This window comes from Diabrotica virgifera, chromosome 5 (assembly GCF_917563875.1).
Source record: "Diabrotica virgifera virgifera chromosome 5, PGI_DIABVI_V3a".
In the NCBI taxonomy this organism is placed as follows: Eukaryota; Metazoa; Arthropoda; class Insecta; order Coleoptera; family Chrysomelidae; genus Diabrotica; species Diabrotica virgifera.
Genome location: NC_065447.1, coordinates 111206338 through 111230069, shown reverse-complemented (window position 1 = coordinate 111230069; position 23732 = coordinate 111206338). Strand labels below are relative to the sequence as shown.

Here is a 23732-nt window from a genome sequence, read left to right as displayed (position 1 = left end):
TAAAGTGGGGGACTACGAAAGCGTTTCAAATACTGATATTTACAAGGTAAATTTCCCTCTTAAATGATTTTATATTGAGATATTGTTTCGGATTATTGACTTTTATAAAAAATCTTACAGGAAAAATATACACAGTAACCTATCTATGACAAAATTAAAAATCTCTGTCATCTTAACAGTCAGAGATAAAAGTTGAATTATTTTGAAAATTACAGGACGTACCAATATGTAATGGGAAGACAAAGTTATTTTTTTTTTTTAATTATTAGGTACTATCAATAAGGCAGAATTTAGAAAATCACACTCTTTTAAAGTTTTGTGTTTTTATGTCCTAAAAATTCAAAATTAGAAAAAACGACTTACATGTCCCTTTTGACCATCTTGGGTATAAAAATAAAAAATCATTCAGTAAAAATAACACTTTATTTAATATTATCTTTATCTCTAATTGCCATTGTCCTGTTAACCCTGCTGTCAACAATTTCAGGCAAAACATACTCCAAATAAAATATTTTTATTTTTTCTTCCATTTTTTGGGTCCAGAATACCTGGTTTCTTGGATTCTTTTCTATTTTTATTCCTTTTGGAGTCCAAACGCAAAGGTAGCAAAAATCCATTTTTGTAACATGCAATTGACCTTGAATTTGATAATACCAATTGTGGTTTTCATTAATTGATCTTATATGCGAACTGATACGAGTAGATCTTATATGCGATCAAGGAGCCGAGTCAAGAACATCTAAACGAGTACCTACTTTAATTATCACTTCATGGACGTGTAACGTAGGTAATTGATTTATTTATAATTTCATACTGTTGATTTATAATTTCATACTAAAAATTGAAATAAAATACATTATAAAGGGTGTTTGGTAAAGAATGGGCCATAGCTTAACCTCAGGTTTCTGAGGTTAAAATAGGCTGATTTAAGCTAACTTACCTTAGTACAAAGTTTATAATAACCGAGATAGAAGGTGTCAAAGTTAAATTTTTTTATTTATTATTGAATATTTCCTGACAGGTATGAGATAACAACATGAAATTTGGTATATGGGGGTTTGTTGGGTCGAGAAAACTAAATTCCGTACCAAAAATTATGTATTGCCCAGAGGGCGCCACATACGCCTTTCAGCACTCATTTATTACGTTAAATTTTTTTTATCCCTCACTCTGTATAATTTTGACATTAAAATTTTTATTCTTCTATTAGTTTTACTTAAAAAAGGTATACTTCTTTCATCTCCCTAAACTCAACGGTTTTCGAGATAAATGCATTTTAAATCTGCGATACACCATCATTTTTAGCATAATATCATTGTAGTTACACCCGAAAAATAACTTAAAACTATAAAAATTTTCTACGTTATTATACGGAGTAGAGGCCTGGACACTTTCCGAGGCTTCTTTGAGAAAACTCGAGGCATTTGAGATGTGGTGTTACAGGCGCATTTTGAGAATTTCGTGGGTGGATCGTGTGACTAATATTGAGGTTCTACGTAGAATAGGCAAGGAATGCGAGATTATTAACATAATCAAAGAGCGCAAACTAGAATATCTTGGCCATGTTATGAGGAATGAACAGAGATATGGCTTGTTGCAACTCATTCTTCAAGGCAAGGTATTTGGAAAGAGAGGACCAGGGAGAAGAAGAATATCTTGGCTTCAAAACCTGAGAAAGTGGTTTAATACATCGACAACCGGACTATTCAGAATAGCAGCAAGCAAAGTTAGGATAGCCATGCTGGTCGCCAACATCCGGAACGGATAGGCACCTTAAGAAGAAAAGAAGAAGATAAAAATTGTGCCAGTTCTCAAATTAATGTGATTGCATCGCAAATTCCATTTAAAGAAATTTGCGATATATTTTTGGAAATTTTTATGGTTTTAAGTTATTTTTCGGGGGTAACTACAATGATATTATGCTAAAAATGATGGTGTATCGCAGATTTAAAATGCATTTATCTCGAAAACGGTTGAGTTTAGGGAGATAAAAGAAGTATACCTTTTTTAAGTAAAACTAATAGGAGAATAAAAATTTTAATGTCAAAATTATACAGAGTGAGGTATAAAAAAATTGAACGTAATAAATGAGTGTTGAAAAGCTTATGTGGCGCCCTCTGGGCAACACATAATTTTTGGTAGGGAATTTAGTTTTCTCGTCCCAAAAAAATCCCACATACCAAATTTCGTGTTGATATCTCATGCCTGTCAGGAAATATTCAATAATAAATAAAAAAAAAAGTTTAACTTTGACACCCTGTATCTCGGTTATTATAAACTTTGTACTAAGGTAAGTTAGCTTAAGTCGGCCTATTTTAACCTCAGGAACCTGAGGTTAAGCTATGGCCCATTCTTTACCAAACACCCTGTATAAAATGTTTACACATTAGGTAGCTATTAGTTGTCAAGTTGATAGAACACAAACACATCTGATTTTGAAAAACAAAGTTAGAAGGTACGTAAACGTAACCGAAATAACTGAATAAATAAAGAAAATATTTGTGATATAACTTATTGAACAGAATGTCTGTGAATTCTAAATGTAGGTTGTTTAAAAGAAAGGTCGTTATAAGTCAAAAGCTGACTAAAAGGTTAAGTATCCTAAATCTTACATGTCACAATACCGACAAATGCTTATTTTCTGTAATCAAAAATGTCCTGAAAGCCCTTTACAAAAAAAATATAACTTGAAAGTTAAGAAAAAAACAATCTTACCTTCACTTCTTTTCGGAGTTGCAAAGGCCCAGAATCCTTTTGTTGAGTCAGGCCTCTTATTTTTCTGAGATAATTTCTCAGCAAGTGATTTCGGCACTCCACCTTCTGAACAGAAATATCAAAATTTTTATATGGATCCTTTTGCAATATAGCATCATAGCAGCTGCTATCTCCATCGGCAACCATTTTATTAAAAATTAATCCATACATTTCAATACTCTTAATAAATCCTTCAGCAATAATGTTAGCTTCCATAGCACTTGAGGAACCGTTCCAATTTTTGTAACAATTATGTTGTGGTGTATCAGTGGAATATTTTTTGCAGATGATGCAAAATTTATTTCTCACTGTTAAAAATAGTACTTTTTTTGTTTTGAAACCCACAATTGCAGCAGCCCCACTAAATGAATTATAGTTCATTCTGTATGACCTTTTAGCCCAAACACCATCACAAACGACTGTAACTAAAGGGATACCGTCTTTACTTAGTTCGCCGCATTCTATTGCTAATCTTTTTTCTTCGTTGGCAGCTTTTGCCATTTCTTCTAGGGCCGCTTCTTCCCAAAGGTCCGATAAGTTATCCTGTATCTTGTTATATGTTTTAGAGGATAATGTTGGTATATTTAAAGAAGAATTGAATTCATTTAAATGTGCATATCCTGACCCAACGTTAGTAATGCCAAAGACAGCACTTTTATTGATTTCTTCGAAATCTTCAACTGTTGTCACAGTCTCAGTAGAAAGACACATATTACATTTAAATGTTATTTTAGATGCTAATCCAAATCTTGTTTCTTTTGTTACCTTTAAATTTTGAAGAGAACATCCAAAGTGAGGCGCATGGTTTGATATTAAAATCAGGGAATCTAAAAAATATTGAATATCAAGTATTCTGCGTCCTTAGAGGTTTATTTTTGAGTCAGAGTCTACTTTTTCATTTTTCTTCACATTTTTAGAAACTGTAAGTTGACCAACTTCGAAATTAAAAGTATCACTAGCGTCCATATTTTCACTAACATTAGAAACTACTACTTGTTTGAGTTGTTTGTTTACATAATTTGAAATGTCACAAAGGTCTGTTCCATTATTTGAATTGTCACAAAGGTCTGTTCCACTATTTGAATTCTCAAAAAGTTTTGCTCCGCTATTTGAATTTTCTTCATGTCGGAGTTGAGAATTATCAAAATCAACTTTATTTTCACTCAGAGATTGTACACCACGTAAAACTGCTTCTATAGTCGGTTCGCTAAACCAAGACGCAACTGGCTAGATATTGTAGTCGATAATTTTTTTGTTTTTTGCCAATTTTGCAAAAATTGGCAAAATTACTAACTAGTTAGTGATTATTAACTATTTAGTAATTATTTTTTGCCAATTTTACTAAAATTGGCAAAATTACCGACTAAAATATCTAGAAAGTTGCGTCTGAGTTTAGCGAACAGACTATACCATATAATTGTCTACTGAACTATTATAAATGTTGTCTACATTATCTACATCAATAAAATTATTGCTTTCTTCGGTATAATTCTCAATAGCAGGAGTAGAACTTGCCATATTATTATGTTGCAAATTCAAATCGTCCTCAACTTCTAGAAGTTGTAATTGTCCAGATGTTGAAGCTCTATCCTGAAATAACCTTATTTTGTATCAATAATTTCTCCATTTCACTTTGATAGAATTCATTTTCATAGACAATAAGATTTTTACAATCGCATAAATTTTATATAGGGCGTTTCATTGTGTCCATTTTGTTTTATATGGTACTTTGTAAAGACCTGACTAACTCTGCAAAGCTAAACCTGGGTATAATTTCTATTTTTAAAACTACAAGAAAAAATTAAATGAATGTATTGTACCTACCAATTACTTTTTGTCTAATAAAAAAACTTTGGGTTTCCTTTAAATTTTGCCACAAATAAGCAATTCAACTGTGATTATTAATAATTACTTATATTAATTAAAATAGTCCCTTCGAAAACCAATAAAATCTGAAATATCTCACTAGATATCCATTGTCACCACTGTTCTATGCAGTGTGACCTGAAAATGTGGAATAACTTCATTATTTCATAAACTGAAAATATTTTCAAAAAACCTGAAACAGGTTGATTTCAATTCTTAAAATTACGTTTCCTGGCACAGTTGCGAAGAAGATTACTTTACCTCGTTTGAAGGGTATTTCAATTATCTACTAAATTGTTATAGGTACCTATATAATGTTTCCCGAAAATATTTATAGTTTAGAAAATAATGAATTTATTTCACACTTTTGGGACACACTGTATACATATAGTTACGTTGCTAACAGCTCTAAAGTTAGTCAACTCTTTATGAAACAACCTGAAAAATTCATATTATGAATTTATTCGCTACTTTCTTTTTTCTTACTTACTTTCAATGTCTTCTGACGCTTGCGATTTAGAGGCATCGTAAAAATATCAAAATAACACTCGAAAACTCAAAAATACAAAGATAAGGCCGCACCTACATTGGATCCGATTTTCTCCGATCAGATCAGATCCGACGTCGGCCGACGTCGGAATAGAAAATAAACCCATAGTATTAAATGGGGGTGCCTACATTGGATCCGTTTTTCTCCGATCCGATCAGATCAGATCAGATCCGACGTCGGCCGACGTCGGAATAAAAAATAAACTCATAGTATTAAATGGGAGTGCCTACATTGGATCCGTTTTTCTCCGATCCGATCAGATCAGATCAGATCCGATATCGGCCGACGTCGGGAGTAGCTTCTCCTATTCTCATCGAGAAGTGTTTGGTTTCATTCCGATTGGTTGCAAGTTGAGTTGCAATTTTAGTTGCAAGTTGGTTGCAAGTTGGTTGCAAATTGGTTGCAAGTTGGTTGCAAATTGGTTGCAAGTTGGTTGCAAAATGGTTGCAAAATGGTTGCAAACTGGTTGCAAACCGGTTTCAAACTGGTTTCAAATTGGTTGCAAGTTGGGGGTTGCAAGCTAACATGTTTAAATATATTAAATTCATCATCTCCTTAACACATCTTCATCGGAACTCATTGTCGGTGGTCGGTGGTCGGAAGATTACTGAACCAATGTAGGCACCCTCGCCGGAAAACCGGTCTGATCGGATCTGATCTGATCGGAGAAAGACGGATCCAATGTAGGCACCGCCTGTCGGATCGGATCGGATCTGGTCTGATCTGATCTGATCGGAGAAAATCGGATCCAATGTAGGTGTGCACTAAGTCTGAAAAATACACGACACTACTGCTCAAATACAGAAAAGATAATGATATAATTACCTTCGGTACCTACCTGCTGATTATTTATATTATTAATACTTAATCCCTTGCAGATGTTTTTATGAGGCTTGTTCCAACTAGCGGTCAAACCAGTCAGAAACTATCAGCGAATAGTCGATCTTATGACTGCATTATGTTCTCGCACTGGCCAACTGTTTGCTGACGATTTCTGACTAGTTTGACTGTTGGTTGGAACAGACCTATTGTAATACCAAAAATACCACTGTCAGACACTAAACCTAATAGGTGCAAATATTTTATTCTACAGGGAAAAATAATAGTTACTTACAAAATTCAAAGTGTGATTCCTCATTTGAAGCTATTTTTATTGCCAATTTAATGCAATAAAAAATAATCTTGAAATCAACACCAGAAAAACAACAATTTTAGTTTTTAGTTAATTTGATTTATTAAAATGTGATTCCTAATAATTATTTTATTTTTTGCATTGAATTACTAATTCTTTTTTATATATTAGAATATTTGCTAATATTTTAACTTGAAAACTAATGTCAGATTTTAATAACTAAATAAGATACAAATATACGTAGCGATACAAATATTTTATATAAAGAGAACACAAAAATTACTTATGAAGGTACCAAAGATATATAGAAATAAAGGCAAAAATTAAAAAGTATTTTTCATCATTCCCCAGTAAAATGCAAACATCTGTGAATAGTTTTATGAGTTTATTATCTTTAAAAAATATTAGTTCCTTTACTTTCCAATCGGCGGAGCCACTTTATAGAAGCAAAATATTGGATTGCAAAGAGTTCGTAGTCCCCCATTTTTAAAGCTTATTTTTGATTTTAGGCTCACGAAAAAAATTATTTAATGTAGGTAAAAGTCCAATCTGTGTTCCTGTGGAGAGAGTTTTTAAAAATTTTATTTAGGTTTCCTTAAAAAAAATTGAGAAAAATGGGTAAAAAACCGACATTTTACCAATTTTTTTAGAAAAAACTAAATAAAATTTTTAAAAAATCTCGCCATAGGAACACAGATTGGGCTTTTACCTACATTACATATTTTTTTCGTCATCCTAAAGTTAAAAATAAGTTTTAAAAGTGGGGGACTACGAAAGCGTTTCAAATACTGATATTTACAAGGTAAATCCCCCTCAATATATTGACATTGATAGAAAGCGGTCGGCGGTGTTAGCGATTGTACACAGAATCCCACCCCTGAATCTTATTTTCGGTAATGACATTGGGAAATTGTAACAAAATGTCTAAAAATTAATTTAGAAATGGGGTAAATACTATTAAAAAGCAAATTTTATTTTAGTCATAAGAAAATGTTGAAATATACCAAAAATCTTCTAAAAAATATTGCCTATCAGAATTTTTTAAAAATTTTTCAAAAATCTACCAAAAAAGTAGAAATCTACTAAATGTGGCAACTCTGCACTACCAGCGCTGGTGAAAACCAGTGACAACCGTCAAATCCGCTCTCCTCTACCCATGGCGCGCCATTTAAATTTATCAGATAAATGCACAAAACTGCCACTAACAGCGCTGGCGAAAGCTGTCAAATCCCCTCTACCCATCGGCTCATGGCCAATAGTATCATGTTACGAACCATTACGAACTTGGGTCTCCAGTTACGTCACGACTCCCTTCTCTTCTTCTCATATTCAGCCCTGTGATGAATGACCGAAGTTAACTTTAACGTTTGAGTTAAAGTTAAGATAACTCTCATGAATAACGATGCCCATAACTATTTAGGTAAAATTCGGTGTGATGTATCGGTCAGAGTTATGAGATAGTTATTTCATCAACGTTATATTAGAAATAACATTTGAGGAAAAAAGGTTGAGGTAACAAAGAGAACCTTATGTAGAAATAGTACAAGTTGGAGTGAGAGCGAGAGATTGATCGGAAAATGCTACAAGATAGGTAGATGACCGTACAAGTAAAACCCGTCGTCGGCCACCGCCGATCACCGAACAGCAAACAGCTGTTTAGGTTCGGTGGTGTTTCAAACGGTAGATAGAAACAGGGGTGCCCAATTGGTGTATTTTCCCATAATTTTGGGGTAATTTGAAAGCGTCTATTGAAATTTTTCTAAGCAGAAATTGTAGTGGGACTTTTTGGGGGCGGAAAATTATGGAGGATTTTAAGGGGTCATGGTAAATTAAATTTGCGAATGTACATAGAACTGTATAATTATACTCCCATACAATCGAAGACGATAGGAACTATGAATTATTTCCAGAGCCCTCGTTGATAAATAGTATAATTCTGGTTTACTCGGTTTACTGTTCTCTTCATTTGACTACTGATTTATATTAAAATGCGGCAAAAATTTAAATTTGGGGTATTTGAGCTTCAATTTGAGGGAGTTTCAGTTTCTAAGTGGAGGATTTATAAAATATCATCTGGCAACTCCGGATAGCTCAGTAGGTACTTAAAATAAAATTTCAACCTAAATCTCTCGATTTGATTTTTGTATAATTTTTAAAATTATATTACCCTCCTATTCTTAATTATTAAATTATTAGCTTCTAAATTCACTTGATTTCTGTCTAAAAAACAAGTCAAAAGATGAACCTTACCTTACATAACTACAGAGTTTATCTTATAACTTGAGGTTTAACGTCGCGTTATAAAGTAACAGTTGATATATCAGATAACTCAAGAACTGTCAAGAAATAACGCAAATAGTTAAGTTAAATATGATACATCACACCAATTCGAGGATAACATAACTATACAGGATAACTTTACGTTAACGATAACTTCGGTCATCCATCACACGGCTGATTCAGTCGTGTGATGGATGACCGAAGTTTAACGTTTGAGTTAAAGTTAAGATAACTCTCAGGAATAAGGTGCCCATAACTATATAGGTAAAATTTGGTGTGATGTATCGCTCGCAGTTATGAGATAGCTATATCAAAGAATACTCCATCCAACGTTATATCATCAACGTTATATTAGAAAGAAGTTTTGAGGAACAAATTTTGAAGTAACAAAGAGAACCTTATGTACAAATAGTACAAGTTGGAGTGAGCGCGAGAGATTGTTCCGAACATACCCGTCGTCGGCTACCGCCGATGACCGAACAGCAAACAGCTGTTTGGGTTCCTTGGTGTTTCTAAGTTGCTTTCAAACGGTAGATAGAAACAGGGTTGCCAGATTGGTGTATTTTCCCAAAATTTTGGGTTAATTTGAAAGCGTCTATTGAAATTTTTCTAAGCAGAAATTGTAGTGGGATTTTTTGGGGGCGGAAAATTATGGATGATTTTAAGGGGTCAGGATAAATTAATTTGCGAATGTACATAGAACTGTATATTATACTCCCATATAATCGAAGACGATAGGAACTATGACTTATTTCCATGGCCCTCGTTGATATTGTAGTATGAATTTTGCTTTACTGTTCTCTTCATTTGATTAATAATTTATTAAAATGCGGCAACAATTTAAATTTGGGGACTTTGGGGTATTTGAGCTTCAATTTCAGGGAATTTCAGTTTCTAAGTGGGGGATTTATAAAATATCATCTGGCCACTCTGGATAGAAAGCTCAGTAGGCACTTAAAATAAAATTTCAACTTATATCGCTCGATTTGATTTTTGTATAATTTTTAAAATTGTATTACCCTTCTATTCTTAATTATTAAATTACTATAGCTTCTAAATTCACTTGATTTCTGTCTAAAAACAAGTCAAAAGATGAACCTAACCTTGCATAACTACAGAGTTATCTCATAACTTGAGGTTTAACGTCGCGTTATAAAGTGACCAGATAACTCAAGAACTGTCAAGAAATTACGCAGATAGTTAAGTTAAGTATGATACATCACATTAATTCGATGGTTATAACATAACTACAGGATAACTTTACGTTAACGATAACTTCGGTCAGCCATCACAGGGCTGATTATCTTGTTATTCATGTATCATGGACCACCGTAAATACTTGATATTGGCGTTACACTCCGATCAAAGAATGCATATCTCTCACGTGGGAGATATGTATTCTTTGCCCCCATGCATTGAGTGGCATATCCTTAGCCTGGTCTATCGTTAATATGTCTATGATTAGAACACCGAAATGTTTATTGCTAACTTCCATGATGCACAAGGCCACTTCCAAAAACGATGAAGTATGTCATTAAAGTTCTGTCAATTTTGCTTTGACTACGCATGACGCATGGTGGACATGGTGGTGTGTGCTGTGCGCATGCCCGCATGCCCATATTGCCCATCAAAACAAAAAGTCAAAAAATGAATTTGTATTTGTGTTAACAAAAATTAAACAACATACAAGATATAAATTATTAAAATATAGAATTATGGCTGATTTCAAAGTTGTTACATCCGATTTTGTCAATTTACAAATATCAACATCTAAAGATGACTTATCTTTTAACGAAAAACGTTTTCCTAAAGATATTACTATATCAGATTTAAAAGTAAGGTTGTTACTCTGTTTAATACTAAGGGGCCTTCCCACAATGAGTTTATCTACTTGTAATAATTGATTACTTTAAAATTCGTTATGAACTTTAAAATATTTATGTTTTCAGGTGAAGCTGGAATTAATTACTGGTGGTAGTTGTAACACAATGCAGCTTCAAGCTTTCAATAAAGACAACAAGTGCGTTTGTTCCTTAGATAACAATACTGCTCTACTGGGCTCATATCCTTTAGAAGATGGTATGAGACTTCATGTCATTGATAATTTTTTAATGAGAAATGAACTGGATTTTGGAAATGTTCCCAAATTTGAATTATCACAGGATGAATATGACAAAAAGGGTGATACAGTTAGATCATTTTTAATGAAAAATAAGATGGGTAAGTGACTAAAATTGAGCAACTCTTAGGGCTTCAATATGAATAGATATTGTTTATCGACTATAACTTTTCCCACTTTTCATTTTCAAACAAATTAAGTCAAAATATAAAGTGAAACGTATGCTGATATGTGTAGTATATAGTATACAAAATGTATATATACATCTACGTTCGTTTCACTTCATGTTTTGACTTAATTTGTTTGAAAATGAATCGTGACCAATGGGAAAAGTTATAGCGGACGAACTATATAACATTGGCCACTGATACACAGCGTTTACTTTTAATTAGATAATATACCACAGTGAAGGAAGCGCTAAAATCGGCAATGTTGCTTATTATTTCACTATATTTTACCACCAAAAATAAGATGTTTTAACCAAATAATGCTTCAAATCTAATGGTGCAGAATAATTTTGAATTCAGTTCCGCTAGTGAACTTGCTTTTTATCCTTAAAAGTAGAAAAAAGTTTTAATATCTCTTGCGTAATATTTATCTTATAATAATTTTAACTGTACTATATGGAAGTGTTTACCTTAAAGTTCTGAAATGACTAATTTACACTAAGTAGGTAACCTAATACGATTCTTAAAATACCAGCAAGTGGTTATCCATAAAACAGCCACTCAAATTTTTTTTATCAACATTTATACAGTCGGAAAAATGAAAGAATACCCATGAACGATCACATCAATCACATATTTTGTATTTGTGGTTTTTTTTTTATAAATAACAAACGAGAGAGATAGATTATTAATAATCTGAATAATATGTGATTGATGTGATCGTTCATGGGTATTCTTTCATTTTTCCGTCTGTATAAAACATTTAAAATCATATTTTAACTGTTAAAAATGTTCAAAGTTTATCTACTTGTTCCGATAGTAACAATATGTTATTAAAATAACTTTATCAATTTTTCTCTTTCCTTGATTATTACTTTTTATTGCATAATACAGTATGCAGCAAAATAAACAGTACTGAAATAAATATTGAAATTTTTATGATTATTTATATATCTAGTATATACATGATATACACAGAAAAAAATAAAGAAGTTAAAAAACAAGCCAGAACAGATAAAAGGCTGTACCTATATGGAACAAATGGCAGAAAAAGCAGAGGAAGCAGCGATAATACATGACACAAGGACACTTTACTCAATAACCAAAGAAATTAAAGGGGGCAAGAGCCAGCAAAGAACGAAACTAATGGGGAAAGAAGTAGAAACACTCACAACTCAAAAAGAAATTGCCCAAAGATGGACACAATTCTTCGCAGAACTCTATGAAGAAGGAATTGAATCACAAATAGAGATGGAAGAAACAGAGAGAAACGAAACATTAATCATAAGAAACGACGAATTTACAAAGGACGAAATAAGGTATGCTATAAACCTTTTAAAAAACGACAAAGCGGCTGGTGTTGATGGAATTCCCGCAGAACTGATAAAATCACACTTAAACTTCTCAGTGGATATGTACTACTTACTATTTAAAAAAATTTGGATCGAGGAAAAGATACCAAAAGATTGGGGTGAAGGAGTTATAATAAAGCTACCAAAGAAAGGAAATCTCACACTATGCGAAAACTGGAGACCAATCACTCTTCTCACTGTAGCTACCAAAATAATGGCCAGAATAATATTGGAGAGAATTAAAGATCCCATAAATGAAAAATTAAGAATTAACCAAATAGGATTCAGACCGAACAGTTCCTGTATTGACCATATAAATACCCTAAGAATCATCCTGGAACAATCAGCGGAAATGAATCAGGAAGTTTATATCAACTTTGTAGACTTCGAAAAAGCGTTTGATTCAATAAATCGTAATATGATGTGGAGGATATTAAAACTCTATGGAATACCAGACAAATATATAAGAGTAATAAGGCTTTTCTACGACGAATGTTTTGCCAGAGTTTAACATGAAGGGGAACTATCCCAACAAATAAGCATCAAAAAAGGAGTAAGACAGGGCTGTGTCTTGTCACGGACATTGTTTATAATAGTCATAGATTGGATAATGAAACAAACTGAAGATAAAAAAACAGGTATACAATGGTCACCATTTACAAAACTAGAGGATCTAGAGTTCGCTGACGACATATGTCTCATAACATCAAACAGACAACACATGCAAAACAAAATCACCAGATTGAACAACATAGCAAAAACAACCGGCTTAAAAATAACTCCCAAAAATATGAAAATACTATCAAATGGGGAAACGAACGGAAACAATATATATTTGGAAGGGAAACAAATAGAAGAAGTAAAAGATTTCTGTTATTTGGGCAGTCTGCTAAACACAACAGGAGGCACAGAAAAGGACATAACACAAAGAATAAGCTTCGCACAAAAAAACGCTTTCAACTCTTTGCGCAAGATATGGGCCTCGACAAACATCAGCAGAAGAACAAAGTTACGATTATTTGAAACTAATGTAAAGTCTGTCCTGTTATATGGAGCAGAAACATGGAAACACCATAAAAAATTCTTTCAGAAAATACAATCCATTAACAGGTGCCTACGTATTATACTGAGAATATTTTGGCCAAACAAAATTACTAATGACGAATTGTGGAGAATAACAAATGAAGAAAGGATAGAACATACAATAAAAAACAGAAATGGAAGTGGATAGGACACACCTTACGAAAACCAGCAACAAATATTGCTAGACAAGCTCTACGTTACAATGCTCAAGGCAAAAGAAGAATGGGTAGACCATCTTATACGTGGAAAAGAACAATAGAGAAAGAACTCAAACAAAATAATTTAACATGGAACGATGCAAAAAACAGAAGAGAATGGAGAAAACTAGTAAACAAAATTGGACGGAACTCAACAGATGATGCGTGGGACTAGCAACTTCACCATCATTCCTCATGCTACTTGAAACACCGCAAGGTGCCCTTTGCTCCACTTGGAGATGTATGGTTATGATGATACATGATATAGCCTTGCAAACATTATTCATGACGACGCAAGTTCGCGATAAAACATATGTTAAAGATGTCCTCTGGCCAGTGGCGGATCTACAGGAAGGGAAAATGAGGAAATTTACCCCCCTAACACGGTCCAAAACTAAAGAAAAAAATTGTTCAAACATAAAAATATATTTATTTATTTAGTTTCAAAGGGCTGCTGCCCAATATGATTACAAGTTTATAATATAATATTTCAATATACTTATGCGTGTCAATAATTATTAAAATATAATAAAATAGTTATAATAATACTACAATAAAATATAAATACCACAAACAGATTTACATATCACAACAATGACTATCAATTCCACAACTACTCAAATAAACATATACCTGAGACCCGAAATGAATTCAGCTTTCAGTGCAAAAAAATCTAGATCAGGGTGAATATTTGCCCATCTTAGTGGTCGAGATAAAAAGTTGTTATAAGCATAGTAGTCTGGGCTGATTATCGGAGAATAGGCCATTTTTGGGAAAAGTTATTTACCAGCAATTTTATTGCTGGAATCGAATTATAAAATCCTATATATTAATAATATAGGTATGCAAAGTCCTCAGATAGTGTGCTACTTTTTTTATAAACAAAATGGCGCCCGAAAATCGTGTTTTTTTCAATTATTGCTCTATAACTCCGAAGATTTTAACTTTACAACAAAAACACTCAAATAAAAATTAACCGTGATTAAATTCTGCATAGAGACATGTTTTTCCCGATCTACTCCGACGAAAATTTTCCTCGGAAAATGCGGGTTTTCCCAACAAAGTCTTTAATATTCAAATAAAGTTTTAGATAAGTAATTATTTACCAATAATTAAATAATTTGGTGACTTAAAAGCCTTCTTGGTTTAGATTATAGTTCCAGAAGCTGGTGAAAATCAAACGAATATTTTAGCAACAATTCAATTGTTAATTATTAAATTACGGTCGCAATAATAACCAAAATAATTATGATACACTGATTAAACTTTGAAATCTTATAAAGATGAGATGCCTATTTAACATTTTGTCGACAAAATATAAATTTTTTATTTTTTTTGCATAATCTTTAAATGTTAAAAAAAAATAGTTATAAACAAATTAACGTTTCTGAGAAAGTTTTTATTATATTATAATTTTAAAAAATAGCTAAAATGCGCATTTCAAATATCTTGAAAATGAATGCTTTAAAACTTTTTTGCAACCATTTGCAAAAAAGTTATGAAACACCAAAATAAACATACGATTACTACATTGTTAATAATTTTTTTTAATTCTTTCAAAGCGTAGAAGTGAGTTTAAAGTACAAGCTAATTATTTATAAAACAATATCGATTATCAGCTTAATGGTTATATTGTAATTAAAGATTACAAATATATTTTTTTGTAATTTACACGCGCGAAAGTAGAATAATACAGTACCGTAGCTACCCGCCCACATACACAACTCGCGCGAGTTTAAGCGTGTCAGCCGCTTCGAGTGAACATTTTATCTCCGGCTCTGTATCAAGCCTACTTTCGCGCTAAAAATTACAAAAAAAAGTATTTTTAATCTTTGATTAAAATATAACCATTGTACTAATTTTTGACATTCTTTGTGAGTAATTAGATTGTACCATAGACTCACTTTTAAGCTTTGAAACAATTAAAATAAATTATAAACAATGGAGATATCGTATATTTATTTTGCTGTTTCCTAACTTTTTTGCAAATGGTTGGAAAAATTTTTTAAATCATTCATTTTCAAGACCTATGAAATACGCATTTTAAGTATTTTTTAAAATTAGAATATAATAAACAATTTCTAAGAAATGTTAATTTGTTTATAACAATTTTTTTTAAACATTTAAAGATTATGCAAAAAAATGAAAAATTTATATTTTGTCGACAAAATATTAAATAGGCATCACATCTTTATAATCTTTCCAAGTTTGATCAATGTCTCATGATTATTTTGGTTGTTATTGCGACTGTAAATTGTTAATTAACAATTGAATTGTTGCTAAAATATTCGTTTCATTTTAACCGGCTTCTGAATTTATAATCTATACCAAGAAAGCTTTTATTTCACCAAGCTATATAATTATTGATAAATAATTACTGGCCCAAAAAATTTATTTGAAAATTCGAGATTTTGTTGGGAAAACCCACGTTTTCCGAGGAAAATTTTCGTCGGAGCAAATCGGGAAAAACATGCCTCTATATAGAATTAAATTGGGGTGAATTTTTATTTGAGTATTTTTGGTGTAAAGTTAAAATCTTCGGAGTTATAGAGCAATAATTGAAAAAAATACGATTTGTTGGCGCCATTTTGTTTATAAATAAAGTAGCACACTATCTGTGGACTTTGCATACCTATATTAATAATATATAGGATCTTATAATTCGATTAAAGCAATAAAATTGCTGGTAAATAACCTTTCTTTGTACTTTACTAATTAGACCAACGTATTATAACTGTTTTTTTTTCAAAATTTAAAATTATGCAAAAAAAAAGAAAAATTTATATTTTGTCGATAAAATATTAAACAAGCATCTCATCTTTATAATCTTTATAAGTTTGATCAATGTATCATGATTATTTTGGTTATTATTGCGATCGTAAATTGTTAATTAACAATTGAATTGTTGCTAAAATATTCGTTTAATTTTCACCAGCTTCTGGAATTACAATCTATACCAAGAAGTCTTTGATGTCACTAAGTGATTTAATTATTGATTAATAATTACTTACCTAAAACTTTATTTGAAAATTATAGTTTTTGTTAGGAAAACCCGCATTTTCCGAGGAAAATTTTCGTCGGAGCAAATCGTGAAAAACATATCTCTATGCAGAATTTAATTGCGGTGAATTTTTATTTGGGTGTTTTTGTTGTAAAGTTAAAATCTTCGGAGTTATAGAGCAATAATTGAAAAAAATACGATTTGTCGGCGCCATTTTGTTTATAAAAAAAGTAGCACACTATCTGCGGACTTTGCATACCTATATTATTAATATATAGGATCTTATAATTCGATTCCAGCAATAAAATTGCTGGTAAATAACTTTTCCATGAATTTTGCTAATTAGCCCAGAGTATAGTTGGTTCGGTGAATAGGAACAGAAAGTTTGGTTTAATAGTGTTCTGTGGAGAGGTACATGGAGACCAACCTGCTTAAGTAGCTGAGGACACAAAACTGTTGAATTAACTATCCCATAAAGCATCTTTGCATCTTTAATTATTCGTCGGTTTTGCAATGAGAAAATGCCAAGTTGGGTTTCAGTTTGATGATAATTTACTTGATTTAACTCAAAAAGTATACCCAGTTTATATGCTACATAGTTCAAGAACTTGTGTTGGACTGTCTCGATTTTTGATATGTAAATATTATAAGATGGAGACCATACACAAGAACAATACTGTAGATGAGGTCTAACTAAAGAACAATATAGTAGTTTAATTGCTTCAATATTCTGAAAGTCTCAACATTAGCTGACATGAAACCGAAACTATAAAAAGACAAATTCAACCTAATAAACACGCTAGTCAGAAAATGAAGGGAACTAAATGCCTATAAGTTATTATTTATGTAATCTGAGTTTATCTTTTTTGTCTTTTGGAAGTTCCCCTCTAAGGCAAATTTTCCCTCCCAAGGCAAATTTCAAGATCCGTCACTGCCTCTGGTACGAAAAAATCTTTAATTCTAGTCCACAATTCCGAAATGGCAGACGGTGGATCTATCTGACTCCTTCAGCATTCCCCATATGTACTTACGCATCTGGTGGCATTAGATCTTGAAGTGGCAACTCCCAAAATGATCGCACAGTATTCGAAGAGACTCCCTGGCAGTGTGACAGGTTGTCCCATCCTGCTGAAACCATTGTTGATTTTAAGCTTAAACCGTTGTCGTGATATTATCCGTATGGCCGAAAATAGTACTCTACCATAAAAATTGTTTCTGCAAAATTAAGAACCATTCTGAAGTAGGTACATAACATTATCACGACATTCACAGACGTTATGACTACGGTCTGAAACCACTCAGTACGTTTCGGCACCTGACACATACAAATTTGAGGCATACGAATTTCATTACTGTTTATTTTGCAGCATACCGTATAATATATAAACTATTGTAACCACTGAATGCATAGTTAGTTAAAAATAATCCTACTAGTTTAATGAATGAATCATGGCATTGGTACTCTATGACTATGCCACCTACAATCTTAATGTTTACATCTCTATAAATTATAATAAAAGCATAGCTTATTGAATTTTAGAATGTGTCAAGTCGGCAGTGTTACCATTTTAAGTCCATATATCTAATTGAAAACTAAATGCAGTGTAAATATGTGCATAAAAACACACTAGATTTTTAACACATGAGAAATTATTAAAGAAGTACATTATCTTTACAGTTTAACCTTATGTATCATACAAACACCATATGTGACATTTGGCAAATTACCTTTTATTTTACAGGTAAATATAATCAAGAAAATATTCAGAAAAAGGAACAGTTGGAAGAAGAAGAAAAAAAATTAACAGAAAGCATAAAGATAGGATCTAGATGTAAAGTGTCCGTTCAAAATGCTTCTGATAAACTTGGTACAGTAATGTACACAGGACAAGTTGAAGGGCTCTCTGGATATTGGATTGGAGTTAAATATGACGAACCACTGGGAAAAAATGATGGAAGGTATGCCAATTTTCTCTTACCAAAATTAGTAAGAATTAAAGCGTTTGTTTGAAAAACAACACATGTACATTTTTTGCAAATTCGTCTTTATGTATTCATCTCATATGTGATGGTACACGACAACCCTCACGGAATTTTCCTAATTTATTTGTTATAAGAATAAGGTCAATATTATAGTTGCAATTTGTATAATTTATTACGACAGTAGCAAAGTTCAAAGTATTCAACTCATTCGCAAGACTGCAAACAAAGCACACGTCATTATTGAAATACGTATAGCATAACCATATATGGTAATACATATGGGCATTGTTTTTAATATAATAGATATAAGTGGGAAGGTCGAGTACCTGAGACATCGTTGTTGGATCAGTGTGTTCGCTGAACTCTGCTGGCGCGTAGTCAGGGGATATAGTTACCGAGATATGGGTCACCTTGACCTATCCTAACGATAATGTCGGTCGACGTAGTTGTAATTGTACCTTTAACCTTGTAAGAATAAAGTTATGTAAAAAGTTTAAGTTTGTTTGTTCGGGATAGTGTCTTCGTCCAGCAACCCCCAACATCACATGGCGACCCGTGCCTTAAGTTAAAGAATGGAGTTTTCTGGTTCGCATATAGATTGAGGTATGCAGCTCTACACGTAAGATGGGAAACAACCAGAATAAAGAAAAAGAGGAACAGATCTTCATAAACCAAGCAGGCAACAGCGGAGGTGTGACAGCTGAAACCGGCGAAAACGAGAAGCTATCAATCCCTGGAGTTTTGGGAATTGTATCGTTCAGCCTGGCCATAATCATCGTCGGATGGCTACTGTATCGACGATGGAAGAAGCAGCTTCGACGCCACATCCGACAGGAAGTATCTAAATCAATGGAGATGCTGAGGTTAGACGCCCAGAATCCAGGACCAAATGCATAGACACATGAACCCATATTCGTGAGTAATTTTTCTTTTTAATACAATACAGTTTAACTGCTTATGAAGTAAGTTTGATGACTATTTTTTTTAATTTTCATATTGACATTTTTATTGTTTTTATTATATAATTACTCACTTACTTATTTACTGACACTTTAAATATTGACGGTTATCCAATATTATTGATCCTTTTATTTTACTTACATTTATGTTTTATTATAATATTTTATATGTTATATTTTGTTATATTTGATAAACTTAACGGCAATGATAAGCTTTACGAAGTAATTGAGACTTCGAGACACTAGGCCATATACTATTGAGTAACGTAGTCAGGCCAAGCCGAATTTATGTTCGAGGAAAGATTTCAACGTATTCTGGAAGATATAACTATATTAAATAGGAATCTAACAAAAGACACTATAGAACGAAGGAAAAATAAGCTAATCACAGATAAATGGGTGGAAAAACTCAGGACTATCACGGAACAGTTTAGGACGGTGCATAAAATATACAAAGGTGACAACTGTAAGGCAGCAGAAGACAAATTCATTGCAGATATTATTGCAAAAATTGGAGAAAAAATCGAAAAAGTCCAAACAGAACTACGGAAAAGACAAGTTGAACATAACAACGACAAGATGGGAGAGAAATTCGAACTGAAAACAGCAGGGAACCTGGTCCCTCACATAGGAAACACCGAAGAATCAATTAGAGCATTCATAGACGCAATTGAACTGTACGATGAATTTTTAGATAATGAGGGAAAACCGCAACTAACAAAGTACCTGTTGAAGGTGAAACTAACGCAAGCAGCAAAATTACGACTGAAGACTACTTACAACTCAAACGCGGCACTAATAACCGATATTAAAGAAAAGTTTCTAGTAAAACAATCTATCCCTGTTCTGTCAGCGGAGATCAACTCAGCGAAACAAGAGAATAGGTCAATAGAAAAATTTGGAAGAAGTTTAGAGGAGCTCATGGCTAAATTAACAATAGCACAAGCAGAGGGAAACAGAGATGCAGAAGAAGTGCTGGCCAAAGTAAACGAAAAAATTGCAATAAGCGTGTTTACTAACGGTTTAAAAAATGACAAGATAAAGACAATTTTGAAAGCCAAGAACTTTAGCACTTTAGCGGAAGCGATAACAAGCGCAAAGAACGAAGAATCGCTAACTCGAACGGAAACTGCAGGAATGTACCACATGAATAAAACATATAGAGGCGGAAGAAGAAATACAACAAACGGATACAAAAATAATTTTGACAGGAGAAAAGAAGGTAACAAGACATATAATAATAGAAATACAAATGGAAACGAAGTAAGACAATATCATAACAGAGGTAGGTCTCAAAGAAACAGAGGAGCAGGACATGGTCAACGAGGGAGAAATAATAATTGGTCGCAAGGTAGAAACCCCAGCAACAGAAATTCACCAGGAGCATATTTCGCAACAGAGGAGCAGCCCCGCCAAGAGCAGCCACACACAAGCACAATACAAGAAGTAGATTTTTTTCGTGGCCCATCGAATGGAGGCAGATAATTCCACAGCAAGTGGATTAAATTATATTAATGTTTATTACAGAGGAAAACGCAAAAAACTATTAATTGACACTGGCGCAACAGTCAGCGTTTTATTTGAAGAATGTTTAGATAAAAACTACACCGACATAAACAAAACCCGACGTATTAGCTTGCGAGGCGTTACCGGAAAAACTGTATATACAAGGGGAACCTTATTGTGTGACCTTGAAATATTAGATAACTCAGAGAAGATAACGTTGACACAGGAATTTGCAGTTATGAAGAGTTTCACAAATAAAGTCGATGGAGTTATTGGTAGCGATTTTTTATACCAATATTTTGCTACAATAAATTACGAATCCTTAAAATTATCGTTACATGTAGAAGGAATGAGAAGAGATTTGGAAATGCTATCTATGGGAGAAATTTATACGATAATAATACCTAGGAGATGTGAAAAATTATTTTTTTTCGAGATCGGGACACACTACGGAGATTTTGTAACTATACCACAGGAGATAGCGGAAGGAATTTTCTCGGCAGGAACAGTCTCAAAACCAGTCGACGGAAAAATACCAATAAGGATATTAAATATCAATGATAGAGAAATAATTGTTAAGAATTTTAGACCGAAGGTCGAAAGATTAGACAAGTTCGACGTTTTCCACATGGGAGAATCAAAACAATCGGTGAGTCGTGCCGAAAGACTTTTGAATATAATAAACACAACAAATTTATCGCTAGAGGAAAAAATAGCAATAGAAAAAATATGTGTAAAATATTCCGATGTGTTTTTCTTAGAAAACGATCCATGCACAACGACGGACGTATACAAAGCAAAAATAAAATTGCAAAAAGGAGTATCACCTGCTTATACAAAACCGTATAGATTACCACATGGACAAAAAACGGAAATAAATAGACAAGTAGACAAAATGTTAAAAGACGGGATTATTGAAAATGCAATATCAGAATTCTCATCTCCACTACTTATAGTGCCAAAGAAAAACGATGAAAATGGAAACAAGAAATGGAGAGTTGTGATAGATTACAGACAACTAAACAACAAAATTGAGAATGACAGATTTCCATTACCATGCATAGAAGAAATCCTAGACGCTTTATCAGGAGCAACATATTTTTCGCATTTAGATTTATACCAAGGATATTACCAAATAGAACTCGATTCTAAGTCCAGACCGTACACAGCATTCGCAACCGATAGAGGTCAATATCAAATGACACGACTTCCGATGGGGTTAAAGACAAGCCCATGATGTTTCTCACGAGCCATGACTATGGCAATGTCAGGTTTAAATTATGAAAACATGTTTATATATCTTGATGATTTGATAGTCTTTGGCAACAGCCTACAACAGCATAATCAGAACTTAGTGAAGGTATTAGAGAGACTAAGGAAAGTAAATCTGAAATTAAATCCAATTAAATGCGAGTTTATGAAAAAAGAACTATTATATTTAGGACACAAGATTTCGAATAAAGGTATAGCACCAGATCCGGAAAAGATCACCGCATTGGAACAATATCCAATACCACAAAATGCAAAAGAAGCAAAAAGATTCGTAGCCTTTGCAAATTATTACAGAAAACATATCAATCATTTTGCAGAAATAGCCGCACCTCTAAATAGACTATCAAGGAAAAATGTAAAATTTGAGTGGACAACAGAATGCCAAAAAGCTTTTGAAAGCCTCAAGACGTCATTATCAAATCCCCCCGTAATGGAATTCCCAGATTTATCGGAGGAGAACACGTTTATTCTACGGACAGATGCATCTGGCATCGCACTAGGAGCAACTTTGTCAAACGGGAATGACAAACCGGTAGCATATGCCAGTAGAACACTTAATAAAGCGGAAATGAATTATCCTACGATAGAAAAAGAATTACTGGCAATAGTATGGAGCATTGCTAAATGGAGACATTACCTTCTACAGAAAGAATTTATTATTTTGACAGACCACCGACCATTGGTGTACCTATTTGGTATGACAAACCCTTCGAGCAGATTAACCAAATTTAGATTGAAGTTAGAAGAATACGACTTTACAATTAAATACGTGAAAGGAGCTGAAAATGTAACAGCTGACGCCTTATCACGAATAGAAGTTACATCAGAAGAACTAAAGCAACTAAATAAGGACTCAGAGAAAAGTATATTAGTGATGACGAGAGCACAAACGAAAAAGCAGGAGGAAATCGCCGATTCGAAGAACGAATGGACTGATCAACCAGACGTAGTCGAATTGTTGAAATTCCCGAAAAGTGCGGTAGAGGTAAAACTGATAGACAAGGACGATTGCAAAACAATGAAGCTAGATTCGGCTGAAGAAAATACAAATAGTAGTATATTGTACAACGAAGAAGACGATATTATTTATCTGATTCGAGATTTTCGATCAACGTCTGCACTACGAGCGTCGTTGAGAAACTCGACATATCAAGAACCTCGATCAACGTCTGCGCTACGAGCATCGTTGAGAGCCTTGATTCAAATGTGCGCACAAAAGAATATAAAGGAACTAGTACTAGTAAAGAATAATAAGAATCAGCCAATTATTGAAGAGATAAGAAAGGATCCTAAAATATTTAAAGAAAGAGATATCAAAATATGTATAGTACAAGACAAACAGAATATAGTAGATGAAAAATTAAGAAGAATTATAATTAATGATTTTCACATGTTACCAACAGGAGGGCATGCCGGAATAAATAGAATGTACAAAAATATAAGGAAATATTATTTTTGGAATAGTTTACGAAAAGATATCGAGGAATTTGTGAAGAGATGCGACGATTGTC

The 23732-nt window shown here is 33.0% G+C and overlaps 2 protein-coding genes across 2 annotated transcripts in view; one reads left to right on the top strand and one right to left on the bottom strand.

Annotated features, from left to right (window-relative positions):
• Positions 1–464: 464 nt before the first annotated feature.
• On the bottom strand, positions 465–3591 carry LOC126884293 (uncharacterized). The gene is made up of 2 exons (XM_050650225.1): positions 2716–3591; positions 465–834 (listed from the first exon to the last, which is right to left on the bottom strand). The coding sequence occupies exons 1-2, from the start codon at positions 3463–3465 to the stop codon at positions 769–771; spliced, it is 816 nt and encodes a 271-aa protein (XP_050506182.1). The 5' UTR covers positions 3466–3591; the 3' UTR covers positions 465–768.
• Positions 3592–10151: 6560 nt separating this feature from the next.
• Positions 10152–23732, top strand: part of LOC126884294 (tubulin-folding cofactor B) — a 57008-nt gene continuing 43427 nt past the window's right edge. Inside the window, exons 1-3 of the mRNA XM_050650226.1 lie at positions 10152–10417; positions 10532–10802; positions 18244–18460. Coding sequence (XP_050506183.1) covers positions 10298–10417; positions 10532–10802; positions 18244–18460 — 608 coding nt within the window. The 5' untranslated portion in view covers positions 10152–10297. The remainder of the gene's footprint in view (positions 10418–10531; positions 10803–18243; positions 18461–23732) is intronic.

Coding starts and splice junctions, on each gene's coding strand:
- LOC126884293 (XM_050650225.1), bottom strand. CDS start 3,465: ATGTGTCTTTCTACTGAGACTGTGACAACAGTTGAAGATTTCGAAGAA. Junction 835..2,715: donor AACTCCGAAAAGAAGTGAAG/GTAAGATTGTTT, acceptor TTCAATTTTTAG/TATGAAATTATAAATCAACA.